Source organism: Lineus longissimus, chromosome 1 (assembly GCF_910592395.1).
Source record: "Lineus longissimus chromosome 1, tnLinLong1.2, whole genome shotgun sequence".
In the NCBI taxonomy this organism is placed as follows: domain Eukaryota; kingdom Metazoa; phylum Nemertea; class Pilidiophora; order Heteronemertea; family Lineidae; genus Lineus; species Lineus longissimus.
The window spans coordinates 27,521,300-27,544,859 of NC_088308.1; the positions used below are offsets into that span (position 1 = coordinate 27,521,300).

The 23,560-nt window shown below is 42.3% G+C and overlaps 3 protein-coding genes across 6 annotated transcripts; 2 read left to right on the plus strand and 1 right to left on the minus strand.

Annotated features, from left to right (window-relative positions):
* Window positions 1–716: 716 nt before the first annotated feature.
* LOC135482638 (transmembrane protein 220-like) lies at window positions 717–3,800 on the plus strand. The gene is made up of 7 exons (XM_064762868.1): window positions 717–762; window positions 995–1,188; window positions 1,509–1,538; window positions 1,710–1,770; window positions 2,184–2,316; window positions 2,562–2,627; window positions 2,851–3,800. Exons 1-7 carry the CDS (start codon window positions 759–761, stop codon window positions 2,993–2,995), a joined length of 633 nt encoding a protein of 210 aa, XP_064618938.1. The 5' UTR covers window positions 717–758; the 3' UTR covers window positions 2,996–3,800.
* Window positions 3,801–4,404: 604 nt separating this feature from the next.
* LOC135495363 (long-chain-fatty-acid--CoA ligase 5-like) lies at window positions 4,405–18,034 on the plus strand. 2 transcript variants are annotated; one of them, XM_064783881.1, is made up of 18 exons: window positions 4,405–4,642; window positions 6,588–6,775; window positions 7,377–7,556; window positions 7,896–7,997; window positions 10,507–10,606; window positions 10,931–11,103; window positions 11,362–11,394; window positions 11,934–11,985; window positions 12,250–12,323; window positions 12,716–12,931; window positions 13,293–13,375; window positions 13,626–13,776; window positions 14,094–14,252; window positions 14,594–14,710; window positions 14,992–15,135; window positions 15,375–15,476; window positions 15,720–15,791; window positions 16,135–18,034. In XM_064783881.1, exons 2-18 carry the CDS (start codon window positions 6,602–6,604, stop codon window positions 16,273–16,275), a joined length of 2,073 nt encoding a protein of 690 aa, XP_064639951.1. In that variant the 5' UTR covers window positions 4,405–4,642; window positions 6,588–6,601; the 3' UTR covers window positions 16,276–18,034. The 2 variants fall into 2 exon arrangements, with proteins under 2 accessions (XP_064639951.1, XP_064639959.1); XM_064783889.1 differs by lacking the exon at window positions 4,405–4,642 and adding an exon at window positions 5,343–5,844.
* Window positions 18,018–22,983, minus strand: LOC135495369 (uncharacterized). 3 transcript variants are annotated; one of them, XM_064783898.1, is made up of 4 exons: window positions 22,773–22,983; window positions 21,443–21,908; window positions 20,056–20,106; window positions 18,018–19,725 (listed from the first exon to the last, which is right to left on the minus strand). In XM_064783898.1, exons 2-4 carry the CDS (start codon window positions 21,902–21,904, stop codon window positions 19,573–19,575), a joined length of 666 nt encoding a protein of 221 aa, XP_064639968.1. In that variant the 5' UTR covers window positions 21,905–21,908; window positions 22,773–22,983; the 3' UTR covers window positions 18,018–19,572. The 3 variants fall into 3 exon arrangements, with proteins under 3 accessions (XP_064639968.1, XP_064639978.1, XP_064639987.1); XM_064783908.1 differs by lacking the exon at window positions 22,773–22,983 and adding an exon at window positions 22,479–22,726; XM_064783917.1 differs by lacking the exon at window positions 22,773–22,983 and adding an exon at window positions 22,237–22,389.
* Between the last annotated feature and the right edge of the window lie 577 nt (window positions 22,984–23,560).

Consider the following 23,560-nt stretch of genomic DNA (forward strand, 5'->3'; position numbering starts at 1 on the left):
CCAGGTCTAAGAGTCTACTTGCCCCGTCCATGATGGCCTCCCTCCGTGGGCGTTGTTATAGCGATGGCTTCTGTCACATTGGCTTACTGTAGCACTGCATACCTCATTAGTGTTAGAACAGCTGAACCTTTCACCATTAAAGTACCCTTTACGACAATCATAAATACTATGGGTATCGAGTTACAGTTTTAGCATAAATAACTCGGTTGAAAGTGAAAAACCATTTGGAATAATCGAACCCAGGTTTTGACTGACCTCGGGCTCAGAACATAGACAGTATACGTGGCAAACATTATCCCCGGTATTCTGTGAAGTTTGCACAAAATGATATCAAGTGGTGACGGGAATTTCAACCATGCAACTAAAGAATGAATTAGTTTCCACACAAGGTACCACGTTCTCCAGGATACAGTTTTTCTTTCCTCGCACTATCAAGGGCTGGAACAACATCACCAGTCCGGGACTGTTCGTCAACTTGCCTGCCAAAGGCAAGCTATGAAGGCCGCGGAGGCTCGTACACCACCACTTTGTCGAAATACGTGAAGTCAAGTATCTTACAGAAGCAGAGACCAAACACAGAACATAGATTATCGCAAACTCTCAAATCGTCATATATTCCTACGATTTGCCCAACTCACTGCCCCAGTGGCGCCTCTGTTATCAGAATGTGTCGTCGCGGCACACTCGCGGCTGCTACGGAAATAAACAAGATCGTTGTGACAAAATAGGAAAAAAGGTAAACAAACATATGGCACGAAATGGGTAAGCAAAAACAACTGTTCGTGACTAAATGTCAGCAGTTATTGCCACAAATATTGAACTAGACTATACACTGTGTGGTCATTGATTGATGTTTTATATTTTGAAGGAAAAATCGATTGAATTTCGTGTCCAGGCACTGTCTACATTTTTTCGTGTTTTATGAATCATTTTGCTTGCACCATTGCATTTTATGTTTGTGCTTGCTAAGCTTCTGTAATCTCTATGCTTTCAGATGCTAGGAAAAATTGCAAATACAAACCCCTGGCCACCAATGGAAATGGTACACAGAGTGGAGATGGTGATTGTTCTACGCCTACGCCAACGGAAAAGGTTTTTCCGAAGCCAAATGACAAGAAGTGGTGCATCATTTGGAGAAGTATCAACTTCATCATGGTCGTGTTCTTCCTCCTTGCAGCATTTGTCAATGTAAGACTTGGGAAGGGTAACATTTGACTTTCTTCATTATTTGCAGCAAAAACTGAAAGTCAGCAGCAAAAAGGGAACGAGTTTACAATCCCCAATCACACCCCAAAAAAAAGGTCATCGGTTGACTAACGAAGCGCCACTGACTGTTCAATGGATTTATAGTTGAATGCGATCAAACTACGTCATTTCCAATCGGGGATTGTAAATTTTAACCGCAAAAAGTTCCCCTTATCATAGACTCTTCTGCTTTTGATAAGGGAGGCTGGATTTATCTTAGTTGGTGAATCTTGTGCTATCTATTTACTTTTCCTTGTTTTCAGGTGAATGATCCAGATTGGATTCTGTGGGTGGTGAGTTTGTAGAATTCTTTCATCTCAATGGACATTAATCTGATTGCGAAACCCACACCTTTAGAGATCATTATAAGAATCGATCATATTCTAATTACACATTAGATTTTCTTCTTGGCAAATTCATTCCTGGTTGTTCCACTCACTTATGTACTCTTGTTCTTCTTGCAGCCTATTTACCTGGTACCGGCTGTCTTCTCCATTTCTATTGTAATAAGTCCCACACTACCAGGTAAGTTCTTCTGATGTGGCTGGAGATATCGTCCTAAATGCCAACGTTTTGAACCACTTTATACTTGTCTGTATACTTCGAACATCGACTTTTGATAATCAGTGCTACTGAAAAAGGACCACACACATGCCACCCTAGGGCTGAAGAGCTTGTGATGTCAGGGACTTGGAGGGTCAAGACGCGACTAGGACTTGTCCTGAGCATAACCAAGGTACCCTTTATCTGCAGACTTCTTCTCCAACCAATTTAAGTTATTTCTAGCATAGTCCAAAAGGGGGTACCACTGCACTATCAGCTTTGTGTCTATCTATTGCTTACATGTCTCTATAATTCCCCCAACTAAAGCCAGGTCAGAAAAATTCTAAAGCATGACCACATATGGTGTCATAAACTTGGTCCTTCTCGTTTTTCAGATAATGAGGTATGGAGAATGTCTTGTGTTCTCTGCCTAGCCTTGAACATAGCCCATGCTATTTATTTGAGTGTCCTTGTGCTGGAAGTTCTTAGCGGGAGGATTGAGAACCCCATTCAACATGAGGAGGGCAGGTAGGCATAGTAAATGCTTCATCCTTCTGAGTGCTGAAACAAATGCCTGTGGCAGTAACATTCTGAAGAAAAAGGCTATCAGCTGCCACTGGGTGTGTATTTGTTTGTTAAAGTCAGAGTCACTGGGCATATATAGCGGTACTAAAAACTTTAGTGATAAGAGCAAAAGCAGAGGACAGAGATGACGATGGATATATACACTTGATTTACTCAAGCTTACCTGTCTTTAAACTGTGTCTTTGCAGGGAACTCGCTGGTACAGTGATCATAATCATCTGGCTTTCTCTTTGTGCATTTACGTCATTGGGAAGGTGAGTATTTGTCTGGGAGAGGTTTTGAAAATCACCCGCTGGCTATTAATTATAAGTAACATCCAGTCTATGGTTTGCATGTATTGTCAGCTGTATACTAATGATACTTCTGATCATATGAAATAATTAATGAGTTTGTTTCTTAAGAAGATAGCTTAAGTTGCATTATTGATCTTGGATCCATTGATACTCTTTTCACAATCACAGATTTTCTCTTCGATAGGTCGAAGCCGGGTCAAGGTGCTATGAACATGCTGCTGCTGATGACAGGAGTCTTTGGAACGCTTCCATTATTTCTGTGGGGGTTATGCTTTGTGAGTGACTGGCATACGAGAATAGGACACTGCAAGGATATGTTTAGATCGTAACATTGTACGCCTATTTCATGTTGGACAGTGCCCGATGATGATAGTCTGATGACGTTGATGATAGTCTGTAGGTTTCCTGCATTTTGATATAGAGACGAAAATATTTACTTTGAAGAGAGGAATGACAATGATTTCAGAGGAGTGACTCTAAAAGGTGTATAAAGGGATGAATCTGTTCCTACCTGATTAGTAGTTTGAAGTTGATGCATTTATCCATAAAGAAATTCTTAAATTGCCAACATTGATACATTGATACATTGATATTATATTTTATGATAAGATTGTATATATTTGATCCTGCTTCACATACAGTAACGGCCAGTTACTGTTTGGTTTGCTATAGATTAGCTACTGTTATATTGTGATTGGATAGTGTTGTTTGTGATAAGTGGTGCTATGTTGTATATGAAGAACACGTCTTGTATTTGACACATGAAAATAACATGACAACTTACCGAAAACAGGTGAGATTGTTTGGGACAAAAGTGTTTATTTCCGTGATAATATACTTTTTGTGAGTCCAACATATTTACAGTTTGGCTTGTTGTCTTCAACTGTTGTACTTGGATCTTGGTCAGGTGTTTCAACTTGCTAAGACCATGAGATCGGGTACAGTCATGAGATTATCTTATGGTATAGGTTATGACCTCTATTTCTTCTCTGGTGAGTTTGCTTGTAGAACATGTTAAGTGAAGACACTGTCGCAACCCTGTAATAATTCGACAACTTGACAAGACTGGCTATGCAGGGATTCACGACTAGGGTAGATACAATAAAACAGCTATTGAAAGATCATGTAGACTTGTCTCAAACCTTTTTTGCCACAGTTGGAGACCATTTTTGTCTCTGGCTTCTGTCATTAATAGGGTTTGATCGGCGCTGGAGGACATATGTCGGGCATTTAGATAGCAATCGGAGATTGGTACTGAACAGTGTCACAGTCGTTTCTAATACTGGCATAAAGGTGACTTATCTGGAGAATTGGTCCTTGCCATGGCCAAGTCGAAAATAAACCTCCTGATGTGTTGCGCAATGACAGGACATTGGACATTGGACACCACCCGCCGGGCTTCACAAGTTTTTTCGCACTATGTCAGAAAGAACTGAAGTTGCAGGCAAACAACTGGGCGATATATTTGGCACGCATAGGAGACAAACTAAAGCCATGCGCAAACGAGGGATTTTGTCGCTGCCACTAGCGACGGAACTATGACAACGAGATGATTGTGGTTTCCGGCCACCGATCGGTTAAATGATTGCAATAGCTGGTCATATTGTCATCGTCATGGGTCAGTCGCAGGTCGCAGCTAAAATCGCTTGTTTGCGCTTCGGATATAATGTTGGCATTAACATTGCTTTCTTTCTATTGTTGGTGTCGGGCCTCGATAAGGTGTCGACTGCCTCGCAGTGTATAGTCAAGTGATCTGTCTTTTGTATCAAACAAGCAATAACGACAGGACTTAACATATAACCAAGCTATTGAAAAGCACAATAAAAAAAGAATTACCATATTACATTAATCATAATATGTCCATTTGTGGCTTTAGTTGGTTACACATTCGAGGATCACATCTGCGCCTGGGCACCATTTTACAGCGGAATAGGTAGCAAACTCGGCGCCTTAGATGATCAAGTTTTCTACATAAGGTAAGTGCAATATGAATGCAGATTAGCATAGCTCTCATGGTACGCAGTTGTGGCATCATTGCTCAATGTCCTCAGTGTGGGATCTATAAACATTTGGTATAACCTCAACTCATACGTTAATCAGCACCTTTGCGTTGACGAGATAGGGATAGAAGTGTGAAAACTGGGCGGTCAAAATCACTCACGCTCCCGGCCGAAGAGAGATAATGGTGCAAGTAAAAGATTCCCTGTCCGAATGAATACTAACATCCAACAATAAGACATATCAAAAGAGTAAGCCAGATCTGGCGTCTCGGTCCCCAAGTAATATCATCGTCTGTGGCGCTGCAGAGCTATAATCAGGATAATTGTCACAACCAAGACAAGATTTACGACGTCTGTGGCTTTACCTCGGATGTTTTTTCGTAGGCACCCGCTGCGAGACGTACCGTAGAACTACAGTCCATCTGGCTCATTTAGGGGTTTGATCCGAAACAATATTTCACCAACAGCTAACTATGTGTCCATATTCAATCTCAGGAAGAAAATCGCTTTAGAGGCCTTAACTGAACTTGTAAGAATAGTGTATGGTCCCAATGGTTGTCGCCAACGCATCGTGAAGTTACGGCATTTGCTTGTTGAAGACAATTGCGTAAAAAAAGACATCTGGCATAAAGGACTTATACTTTTCTTAATATTGGAGCTGAATTTGGCGTATTCTCCGGCCTCTCATTACACTTCCCCGGACTGGACTATCACACCTTCTTTTAAAACCAAGGATTACAATGACCACAAGCTTTGGCGCGTTGGCGCGTTGTATTGGCGGCAGACTGACCTGTCCTGATATCAAACAGCCCAAATGAATGACCCAGATACAAAATATCCATACACTCAGAATATTACGATACAAAGTCCGAGGTTGAATTAGTAACATGCATGTAGTTATAGCCCTGTTGTACACAACAATGTCATTGGTGAACGTGGCATGGAATTTGATATAATTCACGGTCAAGCACAAAGCCCGGTGTCATTTTTGCAGCTGCAACACACTTTCTATACTCTGGTTATTCTTTGAAGTCGACCATACATGGCAAAGTGTCCATTATTGCAACTCGCATTGATTTTGTAATAACACAATTGAGCTGCTCATTAAGGTGTCACTGGTATTTCATAGACTACACATCTCCGTAATACAGGATCAGATATATCATTTGCAGAGGAAGGTAAGTCGACAGTCCTTATTTCACCCCTTCTTTTGTTACATAGCCTGTACGTATTCCCTGCTATTATTCACAGGCACTTGCCAATATGCATAGTTTATACATGTGACCGTAGACCTGTAAGCCAAACATTATATGTAAGATTTAATCATGTAATTATAGGCCTAATTGAACTCTTATAGGCCACTTAACTTGTTTTGACTTTGCTCGGAGTTGGATTTGGAATGTTTTAAGACAGTCCAGGATTAGCCACCGACAGAGGAGTCAGCTGTGTGGATGGGCTTCTGCTCAAACCTATTAAAGGTATCATCATCACCTTTACCTTATCTTCAAGTTACGTTTGTACCATCACATTCCTCCACGCTGTCTGGCTCAAGTCTTCTATCGGCTTGAGTTAGGACAAGAACATTACACTTTCGTTGCGTCCGGGATGTGCTTTGGTGTATTGCCGCTGTATGTGTAGGAGGCCAAGGTCTGAAATAAGTCCTCTCAAAAATCACCTGTCCTGGTTATAAATGTAGGGCATGTTAATCAGAAGTCGGTGAAGAAGCTCATTACTGAGGCCAACGTGTCACTCTCGTGATCTTCGAACGCATGTTCGGAAAAGCATGACCAGGATCATTAGGAGAACGACAAGATGCTGATGACATCGTCAGCTTATTTTGACAGCCTCCTAAAAAAGGACCATTTTAATTTCAGTGGCTCGCGTCAGGTCTCCATCAAATCTTTAACTGATGTCTTTTCAGCTTCACCTCTTCCAATGGATAGTACCACGCTGAGATTCGACGCATTCCGTCTTCTCCGGGATAATCTCTTCCCAAGTGTCCTTCTTGGTGGTGCGACCCTATTCGCGATCATGTCTTGGCTGCGACCAAAGGCACCCAAACCTATAAAACGTCCTGTGGATCTGAACAACCAGTCAAAGATATTGGAGGTGAGAGCATTGTTTTGGTTAGGTACAAAATAATGTCCTCTGCCTGTAACTAGCATTCGGCGGCGAGGAGTTCGCAGTTGGCCTGGGGTCTGTCCGTAACAAAGATTTTCTGAGCAATTCTTTCTTTTGGCGCGGGGGGGGGGGTGCGTTCACGAGTATGGAGAGACGTGTTGCTCTTATATCATACACAAAAATATGGAGAGCCTATGTCGATTTCGAGTTCTCTGTGGACATGGTGGAACCACGGTACATTTACATTGTATATATTGCAGTTTGGTGTATTGTAGTCAATATTCATTTTCAATTCAAGTATCATTCACACCTCAAGTGCTAAGAGCAGGACTGTTTATAGGCCTAACTATGCGAGTATGCTTACAAAAATCAATATTTTTCATACTTTAGAATGACGAATTTGAGCCGTTCGTTCCAACAAAACACTTCATCTTTCAAGCTCCGCAGGGGTCTGGGCCCTACTGTAATTTCACTCTACAATTAAAGGGGCGAGGGCGTGCCTTGCCACAGCAGGCAGTAGACGATTTGGTTGTATACTACGTATTATAAAATTTTCAAAATATTCAGCTTGATTCCCGTCTAAATCCAGGGCGAGGAGAGAATACATGTTCATGCCAACTACGATGCGACAGTATCAACGAACACTCCAGGCGATGTCAAAACACTGTACGAGGTGTTCCTTCGGGGCCTGCGCCTGTCCGACAATGGTGAATGCCTTGGCTGGAGGGATAAGGATGGCGGGCCGTACAAGTGGATGAAATACCAGGAGGTAATTTCCCCCCTGCCGGATAAAACATACAGAAATTATCAGTTCATTCAGAGGAAAGATCGTGCCACGACAACCAATATAAAATTAGTTACATGTACGAATACGTCCTCTTAGTGCGGCCAATACGCCCCCACGCGTGGACTTGGTGACCCGTTGTTTTTCTCATTGTAGGGGAAGTAGGATACCTGAACCTTTGAAACTTGCAGTATTGATACATGAAATGACTATCTTAAGGCATGCAAAATAATACTTTCGTTGGGAGAAAACATCTGGGTTTTCACTCCTTAAGGTCGGCTGCACTTCTTCGGCCACCGACAAAACCTTATTTTCTGTCTTCAGGTGCATGATAAAGCGCAATACTTCGGATCAGGATTGTTTTGTCATGGAGTGAAACCAGGAACATCTACCTTCATCGGTATTTATGCCCAAAACAGACCAGAGGTATGTATAGATGTTTTCTGGCGTTTTTGAGAGCCCTGCCACACCATCTGTTGCCGGTAGTTTCAGACAGGCACAGATGGTGTTACGAGACCACATTTGAATAAGGTTTTTAAGGCATTTTCATACACTGGTTCAATAATATATTTTCTATTTTGTCTAGCCTTTTCCCACTTTCACAGCATATGAGTGGCGAATTTTTTTACATCCACACAAACATGACACCGCGCCTACTATCCATTTCTAAAGATACCCTTGATGAACATCATGTCACCATATATATTCAGAGTTCTAAATTTGTTCGAAAAGAGCTCATCACTGAATTACACATGTAGTTGCTCGAAAATAGATTGTATATAAACGCAACAAAACAACGCGATGAATATAAGTCCGATAGATTGTAAAATGGATAACACCGATGTGGTGACCATAATTCGTATTGCATCCAGTTCGGCGACTTGATTTGCCAGTTCTGCCTTCAAAGTATGACAGACTTGCTGAAGAAACGGAATGGAATGTTACTGTAAAGGGGTGTGCTGTAAACCTGATCTACTGATTTTAAGTGTTGTCCAGTCGAAAGCTGTGGGATGACATGACGCGGTGTCTTTGACGGACCCCTCGACATTACCTCTCAATGATTAGGCCAAACAGAGTTCATCAGCTTAGGCTACGCGACACCTTAAAATCAAATTCGAAATTTGGCTGTTGAAGTGCGTGCGTCTATTTTTCGACCCTTTCCACCGACTCCTCGTGATGCCGCTCGCATTCGTTAACTCGGTGGGACTCTGAAAGAAGACCCTAGATTGGATTTATCAGTATAAGCAGAGGACAACCAATGTGAGATGATAATCAGTGATATACCTTACTTGTAAGGGCCACAGTGCCTCTTCTGCAGTAGTTGGTCCATGCCATTTCGCTTAAAGAACTTCCTGATTCACTTCGACCATGGCAAATCATAGAGCCTTTAGTACCATGTTGCCAAATATCACGCAACCGCCGGCCACAATTACACCTGACCCCAAAGATGCGATGATTACCTCTCTCATTACGATTTTCGACTTCTACATCCCTTGCATTATCCTTTCTCTGGGATATATCGGAAACTCGTTAACCTTGATCACCATGACCCAGCGGATCCACAAAAAGCGCAACGTAGTAATGTCGTACCACTTCCGGGCGCTGGCCGTGGGCGACATCGCGATTTGCGCCATAGGTGATACACAGAGGCTCATACTGTCTCGATTCCCAGACGCGTTTAAACTCCACGGAGACTTCCTTTGCAAAGAATACAACTATTTGCTGTTTGTATTCTTTGGGATTTCTATATGGAACGTTGTCGTCATCTCCATAGACCGCTTCGTGGCCGTCTGCTTCCCCTTAAAAGCGTCTATCTGGTGCACTTTAAAGAAAGCTAGAGCTCTGTACGCATTCAACATTTGTTTTCATTTGTTATTTAACCTGGTCAAGCTATGGAAGTATTATGAACCAGACGAAACCAACATCCACACAGAATCCTGCGTCAATCCTAGTTACTTTCCAGCGTGGTTTGAAGAATTCATTCTTATGTTTTATCACGTTATTGTCAACTATTCTGCCCCTATCGCAGTGTTTGCCCTGAACACCTGTATTTTGGTCAGGTTTAAACAACAAGGCAAGGAGATGACAGCTACTGAAGGAGGTAAAAGCAATAAAAAAGAACACCAAGAACGAAATCTGACGACTATGATGCTCATTGTCGCATTTACCTTTATCATCTTAATGATCATCTTCCCCATAGAAAATGTATTTTGGGATTATATCATGCCGGATTTGGCTAAAACCCAACCGCGATTGAGAGAGTTAAGTTTCTATGTATGTTATTACACAACGACTGCAAATTCGTGCATCAACTTTTATATTTATTTCTGCGTTAGTGCACCATTCAGGAAGGACATCATTCACTTATTAAATGTTAAGGACAGATTCGCTCATATAAAAGAGCGGTACGCCTAGACTAAATTGACTATTCAAATGGAATCACAGAGCACTTATATGCACGTACGTGTAATACCCTATGCACATCATTCACTATAGTCATTGCCATTTAATACTCCGTACTTAATTCACCCGTTGCCGGTTCCTTTCTTTACCAATCGTTTCATAATGTCCCGAAAGCTGATGACATTTTGTTTAGAATTGGTTTTGAAGATGGCGCCTGGTACCTCGAAAGGGATCACGGTGGTTCCTGACCAAGGTTGCCAGCAACAAATACTCGATGGCAGTCTTCTTCGTGGCGTTCTAAGACAGCATCAAATTCTTAGATGGGTGAATGTCACGAGTGCTGCCTTCAGGTCTTTCCTAACCCTCATTTTCGTCTTGACATCTTATTTACCGGCCAAATCATTCAAGCAGAGCGCACTCGATGGTAGTGATGCCTCTACCCTTGACTCGTAAGCATTAATCAATGTCATCTACCTCTTTATCTGGCAGGATGTCTTCTTTACTTAAGCTCTATCACTGTGCTGTTTTTCAGTGGTTTCTGGCCCAACTTGCCTGCACCATGTACTCAATGGTAGTGATTCCTCTGTACGACACTCTCGGCCCACAGGCGATCATCTTCACTATCAACCAAGGTAAAGAAAAATGGGACAACTCTCAGATACCAACATCGTAATTCATTGAAATAGCATCCGATCGCTTGTGGCGGGATAGGCTTGTCGCTCTACCAGCATCGCTGATTGGACTATATTTCCCATGTGATGGAGTAGCAAACCAGCGACGTTGTTACAACTGAAAGTATGCTTCATCCAATAGGTGCAATCTCCAATTAGATACGTATTAGCTTATTCACCTCGAGTCTGTGAATGTTACGCTGGGGCGAACTTGGTCAGTGTACTACGCAATACTGGTAACCAATGGCTAGGCTTGGAGAATACAAAACCCGTTTTTCCTTTCAGCTGAGATTGAAACGATCGTGGTAGACAACCAGGAAAAGATAGAAAAATTACTCGACCAAAAGGATAACTTACCTTCCATGAAACGTATCATTTGCATGGATAGATTTGACGATGATCTAGTGCAATCCGCCGCAGAGAAGGGCGTTTCTATATTCAAGTTTCAGGAAATACTGGTTCGTAGAATCAAGGATCCTATTCATTCTTTACTTTCAAAAAGCAATTTTCCTATTTCATGTCTACATTATTGGTAAATGAGGAGAAGTAATAACGACACGTGTTTAACAATTCTTGTTAGTGATGGGTCAATTATTAAGAAATCTTAATTAGAGAAGAACAAACAACTGAAGTTGCCTTTTATTTATTCGTCAGTTATTGAAAATGCTTTCTTCCTAGTGTATCTAGAGATTATGACTGCTCGTTTCTTTCTTCAGGGAGTAGGTGCAAATGACCTTAAAGATCCTATCGTAAGTTTACAGCTATTACAAAAACCGCTAATAGAAAAATGGCCGGGTCTATTTGGCAAGCCGCTCGCCGAACAGGCATCTTTTTTTGTCCTGTTTGGAGAGCCGCTTGCCAAACAGCACTAAAAAGCCACCCTGTTCGGCCAGCCGGGCTTGCCAAACAGGTTAAAAATCTACCCTGTTTGGCGAGCTTGAGACTTTACAACACATTAGCCAATCGGAGGGCTCTCCATTCAGGACAAGAAAAAGTCGCTGTTTGGTAAGCCGGGCTTGCCATAGTCACTTCCTAGAAAAAATGGGTTATCTACAATGGTGGTATCAAAATGAAAGTATTTCCATCTGATGATTATGCATAAAGGGTACGTATCCTCTGAACACATTGTAAAAAAAATTACACGCATTTGTAAAAAAGCTAGTCATTGTCTTGGCGTTAACTTGGCGCTTGGGTCTAACCGAAGAGATAGCGCCTAGTGAACGCCATCTCTCATCTGAAATCATCATGACTAAAAGCAGACGTCAAAATATCGTGTTCCTTGTTTCAGCCCCCGTCCGCAACTGATATAAGCATCATCAGCTACACGAGTGGCTCAACAGGTAGGCACGACTGCACGACCATTCGCTTACATCAACCTTGCTCTATTTTGTCCAATCATTCTGAATTCCACACAATCCGTGAAGGGAGGAAGCTACACTAGCTGCATCATTGTCTTCAAAATTGCTTGATGTTTGATGGTCAGCCTAGAGGCCTGCTCGGACGGTGATGACTCACAATCATATACATGTAAAAACGTTGGTTGAGAGTTGAAATTATGAAACAGTATTCTTTATTGATCCTTGTTTTTGTCTTCTATGGTGTAGGCGACCCGAAAGGAGTCATGACAACCCACGTTTCCATGATGCTCTTCATGAACTCAATAGTATATCAGCTAACCGTAAGTAAGCAGAGAATATCGCCATTACGCCCGCTGAAACGCTGCTGGGGATGTTAGTTAGAGGGCACCTCGGATCGGACGGGTTAACTCAGATATCCTGATGATTTTGTTATTTTTGACCAAAGTTCAGCGACATATTATAGATGGCCATCCTGCAAACTATTGTAAGAATCCAGCGCAGAGACAAAGTTCAGTTTGTCTGGATAAAAGGGCTAATCGAGAGCTTCAGAAACTCACATAACTATGTCAGAGCAATGAGAAATCATATCCCGAGACATCCTTTTTACCTTGAAGAAGGATTGGTAAATCAACAAAACCGCTGTTCGATAATGATTTTGCTAATACCAAAATGACCAGAGCGGCTTGAGCTATCTTTCACCTCCTTTCTTTAGGCTTGTGAGTTCTTCCTCGACACCTCAGACGTCGTCATATCCTACCTCCCAATGGCTCACCTGTACGAGCAAATGTCCCAATGCATCGTCATCAACCATGGCAGTCGGATAGGATTCTTCCGAGGAGACATCAAGCTTCTCCTGTCCGACATCAGCGAGCTCAAGCCGACCTTCTTCCCTGCTGTACCAAGGGTGCTGAATAAGATCTATGACCAGGTATGCACGCATTGTGACAATCTTTTTTTTCGTGTCCTAGTGAAAAGGTCGAAGTTACCTCAGCATTTTACACCATGACATAATGTCCGTGCAGCAGAGAGATTTACCTCTTTTCTTCCTTTAACGCTGGCAATACTGTTCGTTGATACTAGCTCTTACACACTTGTTGGCAATACTACTCGGTATAGAAGTTTTCATGCCGCCATTCTCGATTTGTAGTTTGGAGATTGATAAGTTCTTTCCAAATCCCAGTGAGGTGAATTCGTGATTTGATAAATGATATCAATATACCAGTATCCTGTATACGATAATGGTGAATTAACCTTACATCATCAACTTATTTCAACCAGTCTTTGTATAGGTTACGGATAAAGTTTCAAGAAGCAAGATAAAATCCACCCTTCTTAATATGGCTTTGGCCAGCAAGCAAAAAGATGTTAACAGGTAAGTTAACAACCTCGGACACAATTTTTTAGTTTTACGTTTTTAAGGTTTTGGCGAAGGAAAGCGAAGAACGCCTAAAGAGCTAAGAAAACGGAATTATTCTCTTGCAAACAGGGTCTGCAACTACTTTTCCTTACGCATGTTCCCATAAGGGAGTATTTATCGAGTGAAATGGCCTGATGTGTCAGGATACGATATGGTGAGCGTAATAGGATTGTATTCTCATTCTTAAAACCAATATATATTCAAGGGGAATCTACCGCAAAGACACCATATGGGACAAACTGATGCTAGGCAAGATCCAGAATCTTCTTGGCGGTCGAGTACGGTTAATCTCCTCAGCTTCTGCCCCGCTACGGCCAGTTGTGATGCAGTTCTGTCGTTGTGCGCTGGGCTGTGTGGTAAGTACTTGCTACGGATAGCTGAGACATCTCCGAGGTTGAAATAAAGTAACCCAGCAATAAAAATTGTTTTAATTTAACACAAAACACTATCTTACCATTGCAATATCGAGGTTGGTTGATCACATATCTCGGTAAGAGTCGAGTAAAAGGTCCTAAAGCTCAGCATGCTCTACTGTATAGTATCTTTATAGCATCGTATGCCGTGAGAATAATTATGTGCAAGGAATGTGTTGTTACATTGCCTAAGGTACAACCTCAAGCAAAAGAACTCACATAATTGATACGTTATCCAGTGTTACTGTATTTTCATTCAGCTCATAGAAGGATACGGACAGACCGAAAATGTTTCCGTGACATTCCAGTTCCCGTGTGAGACGGGGGCCGGCCATGTTGGGCCTCCTGTTATTGACATGCAGATCAAGTTAATAGATGTACCAGAAATGAATTATTATGCTGCTGAAGATCAGGGAGAGGTGAGGTTTTTAAAATTACTTGAGCAAAAAAGGTTGGCAGGGAACTATTGCCTGCTCATCTAGCGGAGGAAGGGGCCCAGCTCGGCCTAGCCGGGTTCCGCCTCAACTTCAATCACAGTGCTTCCCGTTTACTTGTGCTACATGTAATTATCAGAGAGCTCCTTCCAATGAAATTTTCACAGTGATTGCATGACGGCTTCGGGTAGTTCTGCTGGGGTTCCTTCTATGTGACCCGTCGTAGAAAGCTAGCCATGGTGGGTTTACTGCTCCATCTCGAACGGTAACATGAACGAAAATGTTTCATGCAGCAATGTTTTGATCATGATTGATCGTTTTTACAGGTTTGCTTCAAATCTCCGATTCCTCTCCTTGGCTATTACAAGAATCCAGAGAAAACAGCTGAAGTTCTCGACAGTAATGGGTGGATTCTCAGCGGCGATATAGGAGAATGGCTACCCGTAAGTATTGGACGAGACCCGTAGATTTTCTGAGTTCGAGTCCGGTGGTCCTGGGCAGGGAAGGCATTGCATATAAAAGCATTATACACAAACGAATAGTGATGTTCCATGAGGAACCATGCATGATGACTTATAATATCGCCACTGTCACTTGAGAGAGTTAAAGGTCGAATACTGATCTACGATCTCTTATATGGTGACAGTGATGGTCGATCAGCAGGGCGATTAAGACGCTGAAAATTGCTGAATTAATGAAATTGATGTAAGATTTATGTTTCCAGAATGGCTGCCTGAAGATAATTGACCGAAGAAAGAACATCTTCAAGTTGTGTCAAGGGGAGTACATCGCCCCAGAGAAGATTGAATTGGTTTATGTGGGCAGCAAGTATGTCATGCAAGTCTTTGTGGATGGAAACTCACTCGAGGTGGGCATTTTCTCATAGCTGAAGACTTAAACCCGGCCTTCTGTTTTGACTTCGTCCTCAAGACAAATTGGGGATGAATGTGTTCCGGGGGGAAAAGATGCCTCAGTGTGTGGCTGGTCGTTGGGGTGAAAATACGTTGCACTTGTAGCGTGGTTCGTGCCAGCTGCTTCTACGTAAAAAGGAAAAAGACTTCTGTGAGCTCTGGCATCATCATTTCCACTTTCCGATTCTCATTTCAGAATTGTATCGTGGCATTCGTCGTGCCCGATCCAATACCATCTGCCGAGTGGGCCAAGAATAATGGCGTCGATACAGACATTGAGAAGCTCTGCTCACACAAGGTAAGTTGGTCGCTAATGATATGGGGCAATCGCGCAATACTGACCAGAACCTGCCGATCAGGAGAGGGGCCAAACAAGATAATCATTTTCGTCTGTGATCGTGGACGTTACCTATACTTAACAGATAGAACTCTGGTGAATCCCACTGCTAAGAAGTGTATTAAAATTGTATGTATCTTGGCGGCAGTATCATGTAAGCGTGTTGAACTGGCGATCTGTCTTAACATAATTGATTTGTTCTAGGCTTTCAAGAAGGTTGTATTTGATGATATGCAAGCTGTTGGGAAGAAGGCTGCTCTAAAATCATTTGAACAGGTAATGCAACACGGTGTACTAGCTACCAATTAATTGATAACACTTTTTAAATGAGATGCTGTGTAGAAGTTGATGTTTTTAGGGATGGAGAATCTGAAAGTCAGAACTGACGATTTGATAGCCACAACTGAAAACGCCTCATGGAATAAGTGTACATGTACTAGTATTTGGACATTTACACGGCTAGACGGGTACAAGGTGAAGTGCTTTGTTAAAACATGTCTCAATTGTGTTTGACCTTTATGAACACTGTACAAGTATATGGGATGCCAAATTTGAGATAGAATATTGAAAATCGAACGCCCAATCGTCGTATATCTGGGTCATTATCATCTTTTTTCAGATGAAGGCTCTTCACATGCAAAGCACGCAGTTTTCAGTGGAGAATGGTCTACTGACTCCAACTTTCAAGAATAAAAGAACACCACTACGAAAACACTTCACGACCCAGATGACAGAGATGTATGCCACGTTGAACAAATAGTCGCCGCAGTGAAAAGGGGGATGACTCGCATTTGGCAAGAACTTTTAACCCGTCATGATCTGCTGTACAGCACGATTTTGTTCTTGGCTTTTCCCTTTTTTCCTTGGACACGATACGTTTTTTTCTCAAAATTCCAGATTGAAAAATTATCGAGGGTGCTACGCCAAGTCAGTCGTATGCTCCCCCCCCCCCCCGCGCAAGGGTTGGCATATCAACGTGTGACTCTTGTCCTGCTGGTCGGAAAGGAAAAAAGCAGCGCTGTCCACTGATCCGAATCCATGTTTCCGGCTGTTCAAATGGACTGGGAGACAATGGTCACACGCTAAGCGCCGAGGAAGAAAATCGCGCACATGAAGCTGATCATGCAGGGTTATTCCTTTCCAAGAACTGTACAGTAATTCGACAAATTCGCGGCTAGAATCAAATTCTTTAGAGTACCCTTGGTTGGGTGGCTGGTATATATTGCTTACACAATCCTTCGGGCTATTGGTACCTTATTTATAATGAATGTAGCATAATTAATCATTATTAGCTCACCTCTTAGCAGAGGTGAGCTTATCCCATACCGTGGCGTCCGTCGTCCGTCGTCGTCGTCGTCGTCGTCGTCGTCGTCGTCGTCGTCGTCGTCGTCGTCGTCGTCGTCGTCGTCGTCGTCGTCGTCGTCGTCGTCGTCGTCGTCGTCGTCGTCGTCCGTCGTCCGTTAGCAGGGCACGTTTCGTAACTGTTAGAGCTATTGAGTTGAAACTTGGTACACATGTACCCTTATGTAATGACACCTTGGAGACCAAGTTTCGGTCCGATTCGTTTCATGGTTTGGCCACCAGGGGGCCAAACGTTAAAAGTGAAAATATGCAATATCTCCCTTAATAGTAGTCGGGAAATTTTGAAAAAAATATGGTAGGTACTTCTAGCAAAGGTGCATCATATATCCTCCGGGTTTTTGATTTGACCTCCTTTTCAAGGTCACAGAGGTCAAATGGTGTAAATTGGCCGTTAGGATGTAACGATGGCACGTTTCTAAACTGCAATGACTATTGATACCAAATTTGGTACACATTTATCCCTTAGTCAGGTGATTTCAGGGACCGAAGTTTGGTCCAATATGATTCACCACTTGACCACCAGGGGGCAAAATCCAAAAACCTTAAAAATGAGATTATTCCTTAACTTCTTGCCCGATTGCCACCAATTTGATATCATGGGTACATCTAACCACCATACAGTATATGTCACACAGGTTTTTAATTTGACCTTCTTGTCAATGTCACAGAGGTCAAATGGCGTATATTCGCCGTCAGGCCGTAACTATGGCACATTTCTTAACTGCAATGACTATTGATCACAAATTAAGTACACATGTACCCCTTGGTCAGGTGATCTCAGGTACCCAAGTTTGGTGCGATCTGATTTGCCGTTTGGCCTCCAGGGAGAGGGCCAAATCCTAAATTCTTCAAAATGCCATTATTCCTAGTAATGACTTGCCCGATTGGCACCAATTTTATATCATAGGTACATCTAATTCTAACAACCATTCAATGTGTCACCCGGGTCTTCTTTGATTTGACCTACTTTTCAAGGTCACAGAGGTCGAATGTACTGTAAATTGGCCATTTTGGGGAAATTGTAATTGCTTGGACCTACATCAAACCTAACTCTACATGACACAATACCATGCTCTTTATCCATCTTTCCTCCACATGAGGTGAGCACAATGGCCCTGGCCATTTCATCAATTTATCTATGATGAGTAGAGCTAATATTTTCTAATAAACTCTAGATTGAAACTGACCTAAACCGCTTCAATATTCACTAAGAAATTGACACCAAGACTAAGCCGGAACGTGACGTCATAACCACCGGGAACTGGTTTTGCAAACCCATTTTCACTCCAAATTGAACATTCTGAATGGCATCGAAAAACCACTGCAGATATGCATGACCTGCATCTGCCCTTTTTTTAAATATTCAGCACCTGTCTTAGATCCGTGGAACTAGGTTATGTATATTCAATGATTATGAACAAATGCATTGCATTTACTTTGTAGCCGTGCATTTACTATGTATCAACACAGGGGAGGGCATTTGTAAATTTGAGGTCCATCTTGCGATCATGTTGAGGGGGATTGAAAGATGACCCGACATTCGTATTCGCCATAACATGTCACCAAGTATGAAACAAAATATTGAATCAGATTGTACAAAACAGGTTTCATGTGTTATACAGCATGACGACATGGACTATGCCATTAACTACATACACTAATATCGAACTGTGATCTATTTGCGTACGTAGGCAGGTGGTTGCATTGGGTTTTTTTATCATAGTGTCAACACTTATGAAAGGGCTTGCCAGCTTTGGCTTATGAGACAGTCTTTACTTCCAAACTCCTTTCTCTCTTAAGCAAAGCGCCTGGCGAGAAGGCAGTTTGTACCCTATATTTAACTGACTGGCGGCTAACCAACCAGCCGCATCGGAAAGAGGTTACCAGCGGGCCTCGAATCTTCGACCTTCCGCGGATCACGAGGCGGACGTCTTAACCATTAGGCTATCGAGGTCGGTTGTATGCGCTCTACCGTACGTATGTGTAGGGAGAAGGGAGTACCAAACCATCGAAAAATTATGCATACCGTATATGCGTACCACATGAACAACAGAGCATATTATAGTACGTATAGGCATTTCCCGAGGAACACCCGGCATGATGCCATATTTTCCTATACATTATACAAGTGTTCAAAGAAAGACATTTTTCAAATGATGTATTGCTTTCAGATAACTTGCCAATATAAAAGCCAAAGTCTTATTAGCTGTAATTTATAGTGATTCATTAGGGATGGAGATAATCCATCTGAAACGGCTCTTTAGTTGTAGCGATATGCATATCCTCGATTACCTATCATGTTAATCCGTAAATTGTTACTTTTCAAATAAAAAATTTCTGACGGAAATATACACGATTTTGTCTTGTTTGAACCACCTGAAGTTAGATTTAAAACAAATACTTTTTTAAACATCATTGTAATTTTTATCATAATCAGCATTTTGATCCTTTTGATTTATCATTGCCTCTAAAATCCAACTGGTTTCAGTCGCTCAAAGCGCCGACCCTTCAAATTCATTCCCCAATTCTCATAAAACCGACGCGTGACTGCACATCTACCTATCACTCTGGTTACTTTGAATGTCCAGCTGTGACCAACCGTCATGGGCTTTGGCTAATAGAAACGATGATACGAATTTCATAAACTACCCTGTGGCCTTATTCTTCCAAATTGTTCTTAATCCTCGATTGTTTACTAGGCAGGGGCCGTCGTATTCTGTGCGTAGAGGACCTGTCCCCCTGATTGCGGATTTTGTTTGCAGCAGACCTTCTTGCTCGGGATAATGATCATGGCCAAACTACAACTGAACGCTCCCAATTCCACGACAATCCGAATCACAGCTGGCCACTGGAAAAAGACAACTCCAAGTAACGTAACAATGATATAAGTGCATCGCAGTAGCTAATTGTATTCTCAGTGGGCTTCAGAATATACATGTATGTACATGTACATGTAAACAATATCTGAAAACATTAGAAATTATTAAAAAGAGGGTGCCTGTTTACCGCGATTTTAAAGCTGTCCACCAAATCTGACATGCACTAATTTGGCACAAGCCTCGCTGCTGAGTTCTGGATCAACTCGAGTCTGAAGTAGGTGTCGGGAAGCCACACTGTTTCGCGAGATTGTTAGGATGATTAACATCTCAAGGTCGTCTATATACCATCACCAACTTACCGTTCGGTTTATGTTGCCAACCAAGCTAGTTTCTACGGAAAGTTGCCACACCTGAAATGTAACAGCAGTTACTCCTTTTATGGACTTTGAATCAGCACCATTACTTTTGAAGAAAATATCCAGATTTTGGATCCGGTGACGCATACGCTTACTAAACTCTGCAACGCTACTCATTCATGCGCATACATAACCGGATAGGAGATCCGGTGATCTCGAGACATCTATATCTAAACCGGTGCATACAATGTTTGTTACAGGGTTTCCTATTACCCTTAGACTCTCACCAGTCTCCCCCATTCACTCATTACAGAGACTGGTACTTGACGTCATGAACTTGATTTGGGGGGTAAGCTTCCGGTGACCGGTCAGGCGTTTTTCTGTAGGGTGGGTAACCTCGATCCAAGTGAATAATCTGCAATACCAGAGCGCTCCGTATGACAGTGCATCCACTGTATACAATGATAATGGTCTCACTAGCCAGTGCAATGGCCGGGCCTACCTGGCTCCACAAATGGCGCGACGTCATTTCATGCATACCCCTGTTCAAGTGGCTGTCGACCTTGCAGTATATCACCCTCACACATAAACCTATACATTTCTGAATAGCTTGTCGCTTCTAGAATACATCTGGCCAGCTTTCATTGTTATCAAGTAATTCAGTCATGAGAACATGGGGGCAGCACAATACATGAGACACCCTGTACATCGATGAAAATTTTGAAAATTTCACCTTGCCGCCTTATAAGTTGACGATTAACATGGATGGTGAAATAATATTTTTATAAACTTCTACTTATCACCTTGAGAAAGCAAAATAATAACAATTTTAAATTTTGATACCAAAATAGGGTGTCGTTGCGGCTTTTCTTTGAGCATTTTGACCGCGAAGTCTCACCTTGAGAACATGTGCACTCTGACAGGAACCAGTTCATGTCAACATCCGATTGAGCTATACATAGCATGCGAGGCCTGGTCACTGCGGACGTGCACAGAAGAAGCTGATATTTTCCTCAAATAATCGTCAGAGCTACCTCTTCACAAAATACCCAGGACACCGACATTTGAACATGCAGCAATAGCGATATGATAGGCTCATCTGTATCCATGGTAATCGCCTGAGATTGAAGAACCACTGGCTAGTGAGACCAATGTATCGCTCGCCTCGGGTAAATCAACGAGGCTTCCTCGACCCTCCGCTCGGCGGTGGATAGGGTCGTGGTTACCTAGACTATATTACCCTTCGAGTTCTTTTAATCGTAATTTTGTGTAAAAAACATGATTCGAATGAGTAGAGACAAGCATCCACATATAAATCAGATCGGAGCTGGTAAGCGTGATGCCCTCTTTTGATGTTCATCGAGAGCTTAGTTTGAAGTGATAAACTTACCTGCCAGAATGCTACAATCATAGAAATCACAGCGGCGATGATGCAACAAATGGCACACGCTGAAGACCTCGGTGCTGTGAAGGAACCCATGATTCCCAGCCCTCCGACGACTCCGTGGACTATCAGTGGGATAATCATGAGTGCTGATTCCGCCCAAATTCCGCTTACGGCCCCCACGATAATCAGGTAAAGCAAGTTGAAAATTGCGACGAGAATTAAGATAATGCTCGGGGCCTTTCCGTCCGGGAAGCCGTAGTCTGGCGGAGGAGGCTGTTGGTTGACGACCGCCGTCGTGTTGGCTGGTTGCCCGTAGCCCGTCTGCGGACCGTATGGTTGTGGCGACGGGTAGCCACCCTGTTGTTGCTGCGCTTGATAGCCATGCTGCACTGGGTACCTTGGTTGGACGTGTTGTGGTGCCGGGTTATTTACCCCCTGCTGAGGGTCCATTCCTTGATTATCCATTTTTCTGGAAATGACAAGCGAAAGTAAAAAGAAGCACTATATATACAATGTATACATATCCCAGATTCCCCTCAGAAAAATGACAATGGATGGTACGCCTAGCTGACAGAATGTGAAGGCCTGCAACACTCGGGTTGAAAAAATTAATAAGAAATATTGATATTTCCTTATCCGGCATACTGTTTTTCGGTATTTACATGTTAAATTTATGATTGAATATTCCTATGAAATTTACACTGTATACACAAATGAACCAAGTTGATAAGCATTTCCGTTGACAAGCTTTTCCGTCGAAATGGTCAAGATAACTAGGGAAATATTGGTTTATTCACCAAAGGCTTTCCGAAATTTGAAATGTAATGTCTCGGAAAATGTAATAATCCAAAATTAACTAGCGAAAACAACGGGAAAAATATCATTTATCGTGTAGAGCTTGAAATCCTCGCCGTTGCTCCCGTGACTCGTCTGCTCCACTACATAAATCGAAGTCAGTGCTCGATTGTCTGGGTTGTCTGGACAAGAGAGGCGTGGTTTTTTACATATGACGAACATAACAAAGATACGTTATACTCACAGCTCCGTCTGGCACAGAATACCGTTCTACCACCGCACCGAGTGTATAGTGGTTTTTGAAAGTCGATCGATTGTGAAATTCTAAAAAACATTCGACTGCTGTTATGCTCTACACATGCATGCTCTTCAAGCATGTAACACCAACAGTGAGTTTTTATCTATGACGTCTCAGAGAATGGTAATAAAGTGTTGAATGTTGGTCGACACGACTCTGGAATGGTGGAATTTGAGCGACTTCAACAGGCAGATAATACAGGCAAAAACTCCAAAGACAATTTTATACCAAGCTACTTACTCTCAAGTTACTCCTCATGTATCCATTGTACTCCAAATCACTCCAAACCCACAACTAGTCATTACAAACGCACAAAAAACCCAATCATTCAACGAGCATCATTGATGGGACAGAATGGCGAAAAGCTATATCATCCTGTAACACGGCCTGTTGTGACGTCACAATAAACCAAAAATAGATATTGCAGATTTTGCATGCATTGTCTGCCTGTTGAAGTCGCTCGAATTTTACCATTCCAGAGTCGAGCCGACCAACTTTCAACACTTTATTACCATTCTCTGAGACGTCATAGTTATCAACTCACTGTGTAACATCCACTTAAAGCCACATGTTGGCAAAACGCAAAAAAAATCATAATGACTGTTGGTTATAAAAAACTTTGTCAATATATTATACTAGCCAACAAAGGACACAGAATAAAATGAAAACATAAGCATCATCACATCATTCACCAATATATGATATTTAACCAACAAAATATGTACAAACAAGGCTTTTTAGTTGCATTGTGTTTTCGCCTGGACTCCCGGGGCAATCAATTGCGTCATCCTAATTGGATCTGCAAAAATATTCAAACGATATGATCTCAGGTTACATAAGCTGATTTGATGTACGACTTCTTTAAACGTTGTTTGTGTTAATTAGCGAAAATAAATCAAAATGTTATCCTGACTACAGCGCCCCTTCCAGACAGTTGATAAACTATCGGCACCGGATTATGATGCCAATTGTGGGTCCCCAGAAAGCTCACCACTTGTCGCAGTGGTATAGGGTGAGGGACAAGGCCG

Coding starts and splice junctions, on each gene's coding strand:
- LOC135482638 (XM_064762868.1), top strand. Junction 1,189..1,508: donor TCCTTGCAGCATTTGTCAAT/GTAAGACTTGGG, acceptor CCTTGTTTTCAG/GTGAATGATCCAGATTGGAT. Junction 2,317..2,561: donor ATTCAACATGAGGAGGGCAG/GTAGGCATAGTA, acceptor GTGTCTTTGCAG/GGAACTCGCTGGTACAGTGA.
- LOC135495369 (XM_064783898.1), bottom strand. CDS start 21,904: ATGGATAATCAAGGAATGGACCCTCAGCAGGGGGTAAATAACCCGGCA. Junction 20,107..21,442: donor TGATTGTAGCATTCTGGCAG/GTAAGTTTATCA, acceptor GTTACATTTCAG/GTGTGGCAACTTTCCGTAGA. Junction 19,726..20,055: donor TTGGCAACATAAACCGAACG/GTAAGTTGGTGA, acceptor GTCTTTTTCCAG/TGGCCAGCTGTGATTCGGAT.
- LOC135495363 (XM_064783881.1), top strand. CDS start 6,602: ATGGATAGTACCACGCTGAGATTCGACGCATTCCGTCTTCTCCGGGAT. Junction 11,104..11,361: donor TCAAGTTTCAGGAAATACTG/GTTCGTAGAATC, acceptor TTCTTTCTTCAG/GGAGTAGGTGCAAATGACCT. Junction 15,477..15,719: donor AGAAGCTCTGCTCACACAAG/GTAAGTTGGTCG, acceptor GATTTGTTCTAG/GCTTTCAAGAAGGTTGTATT.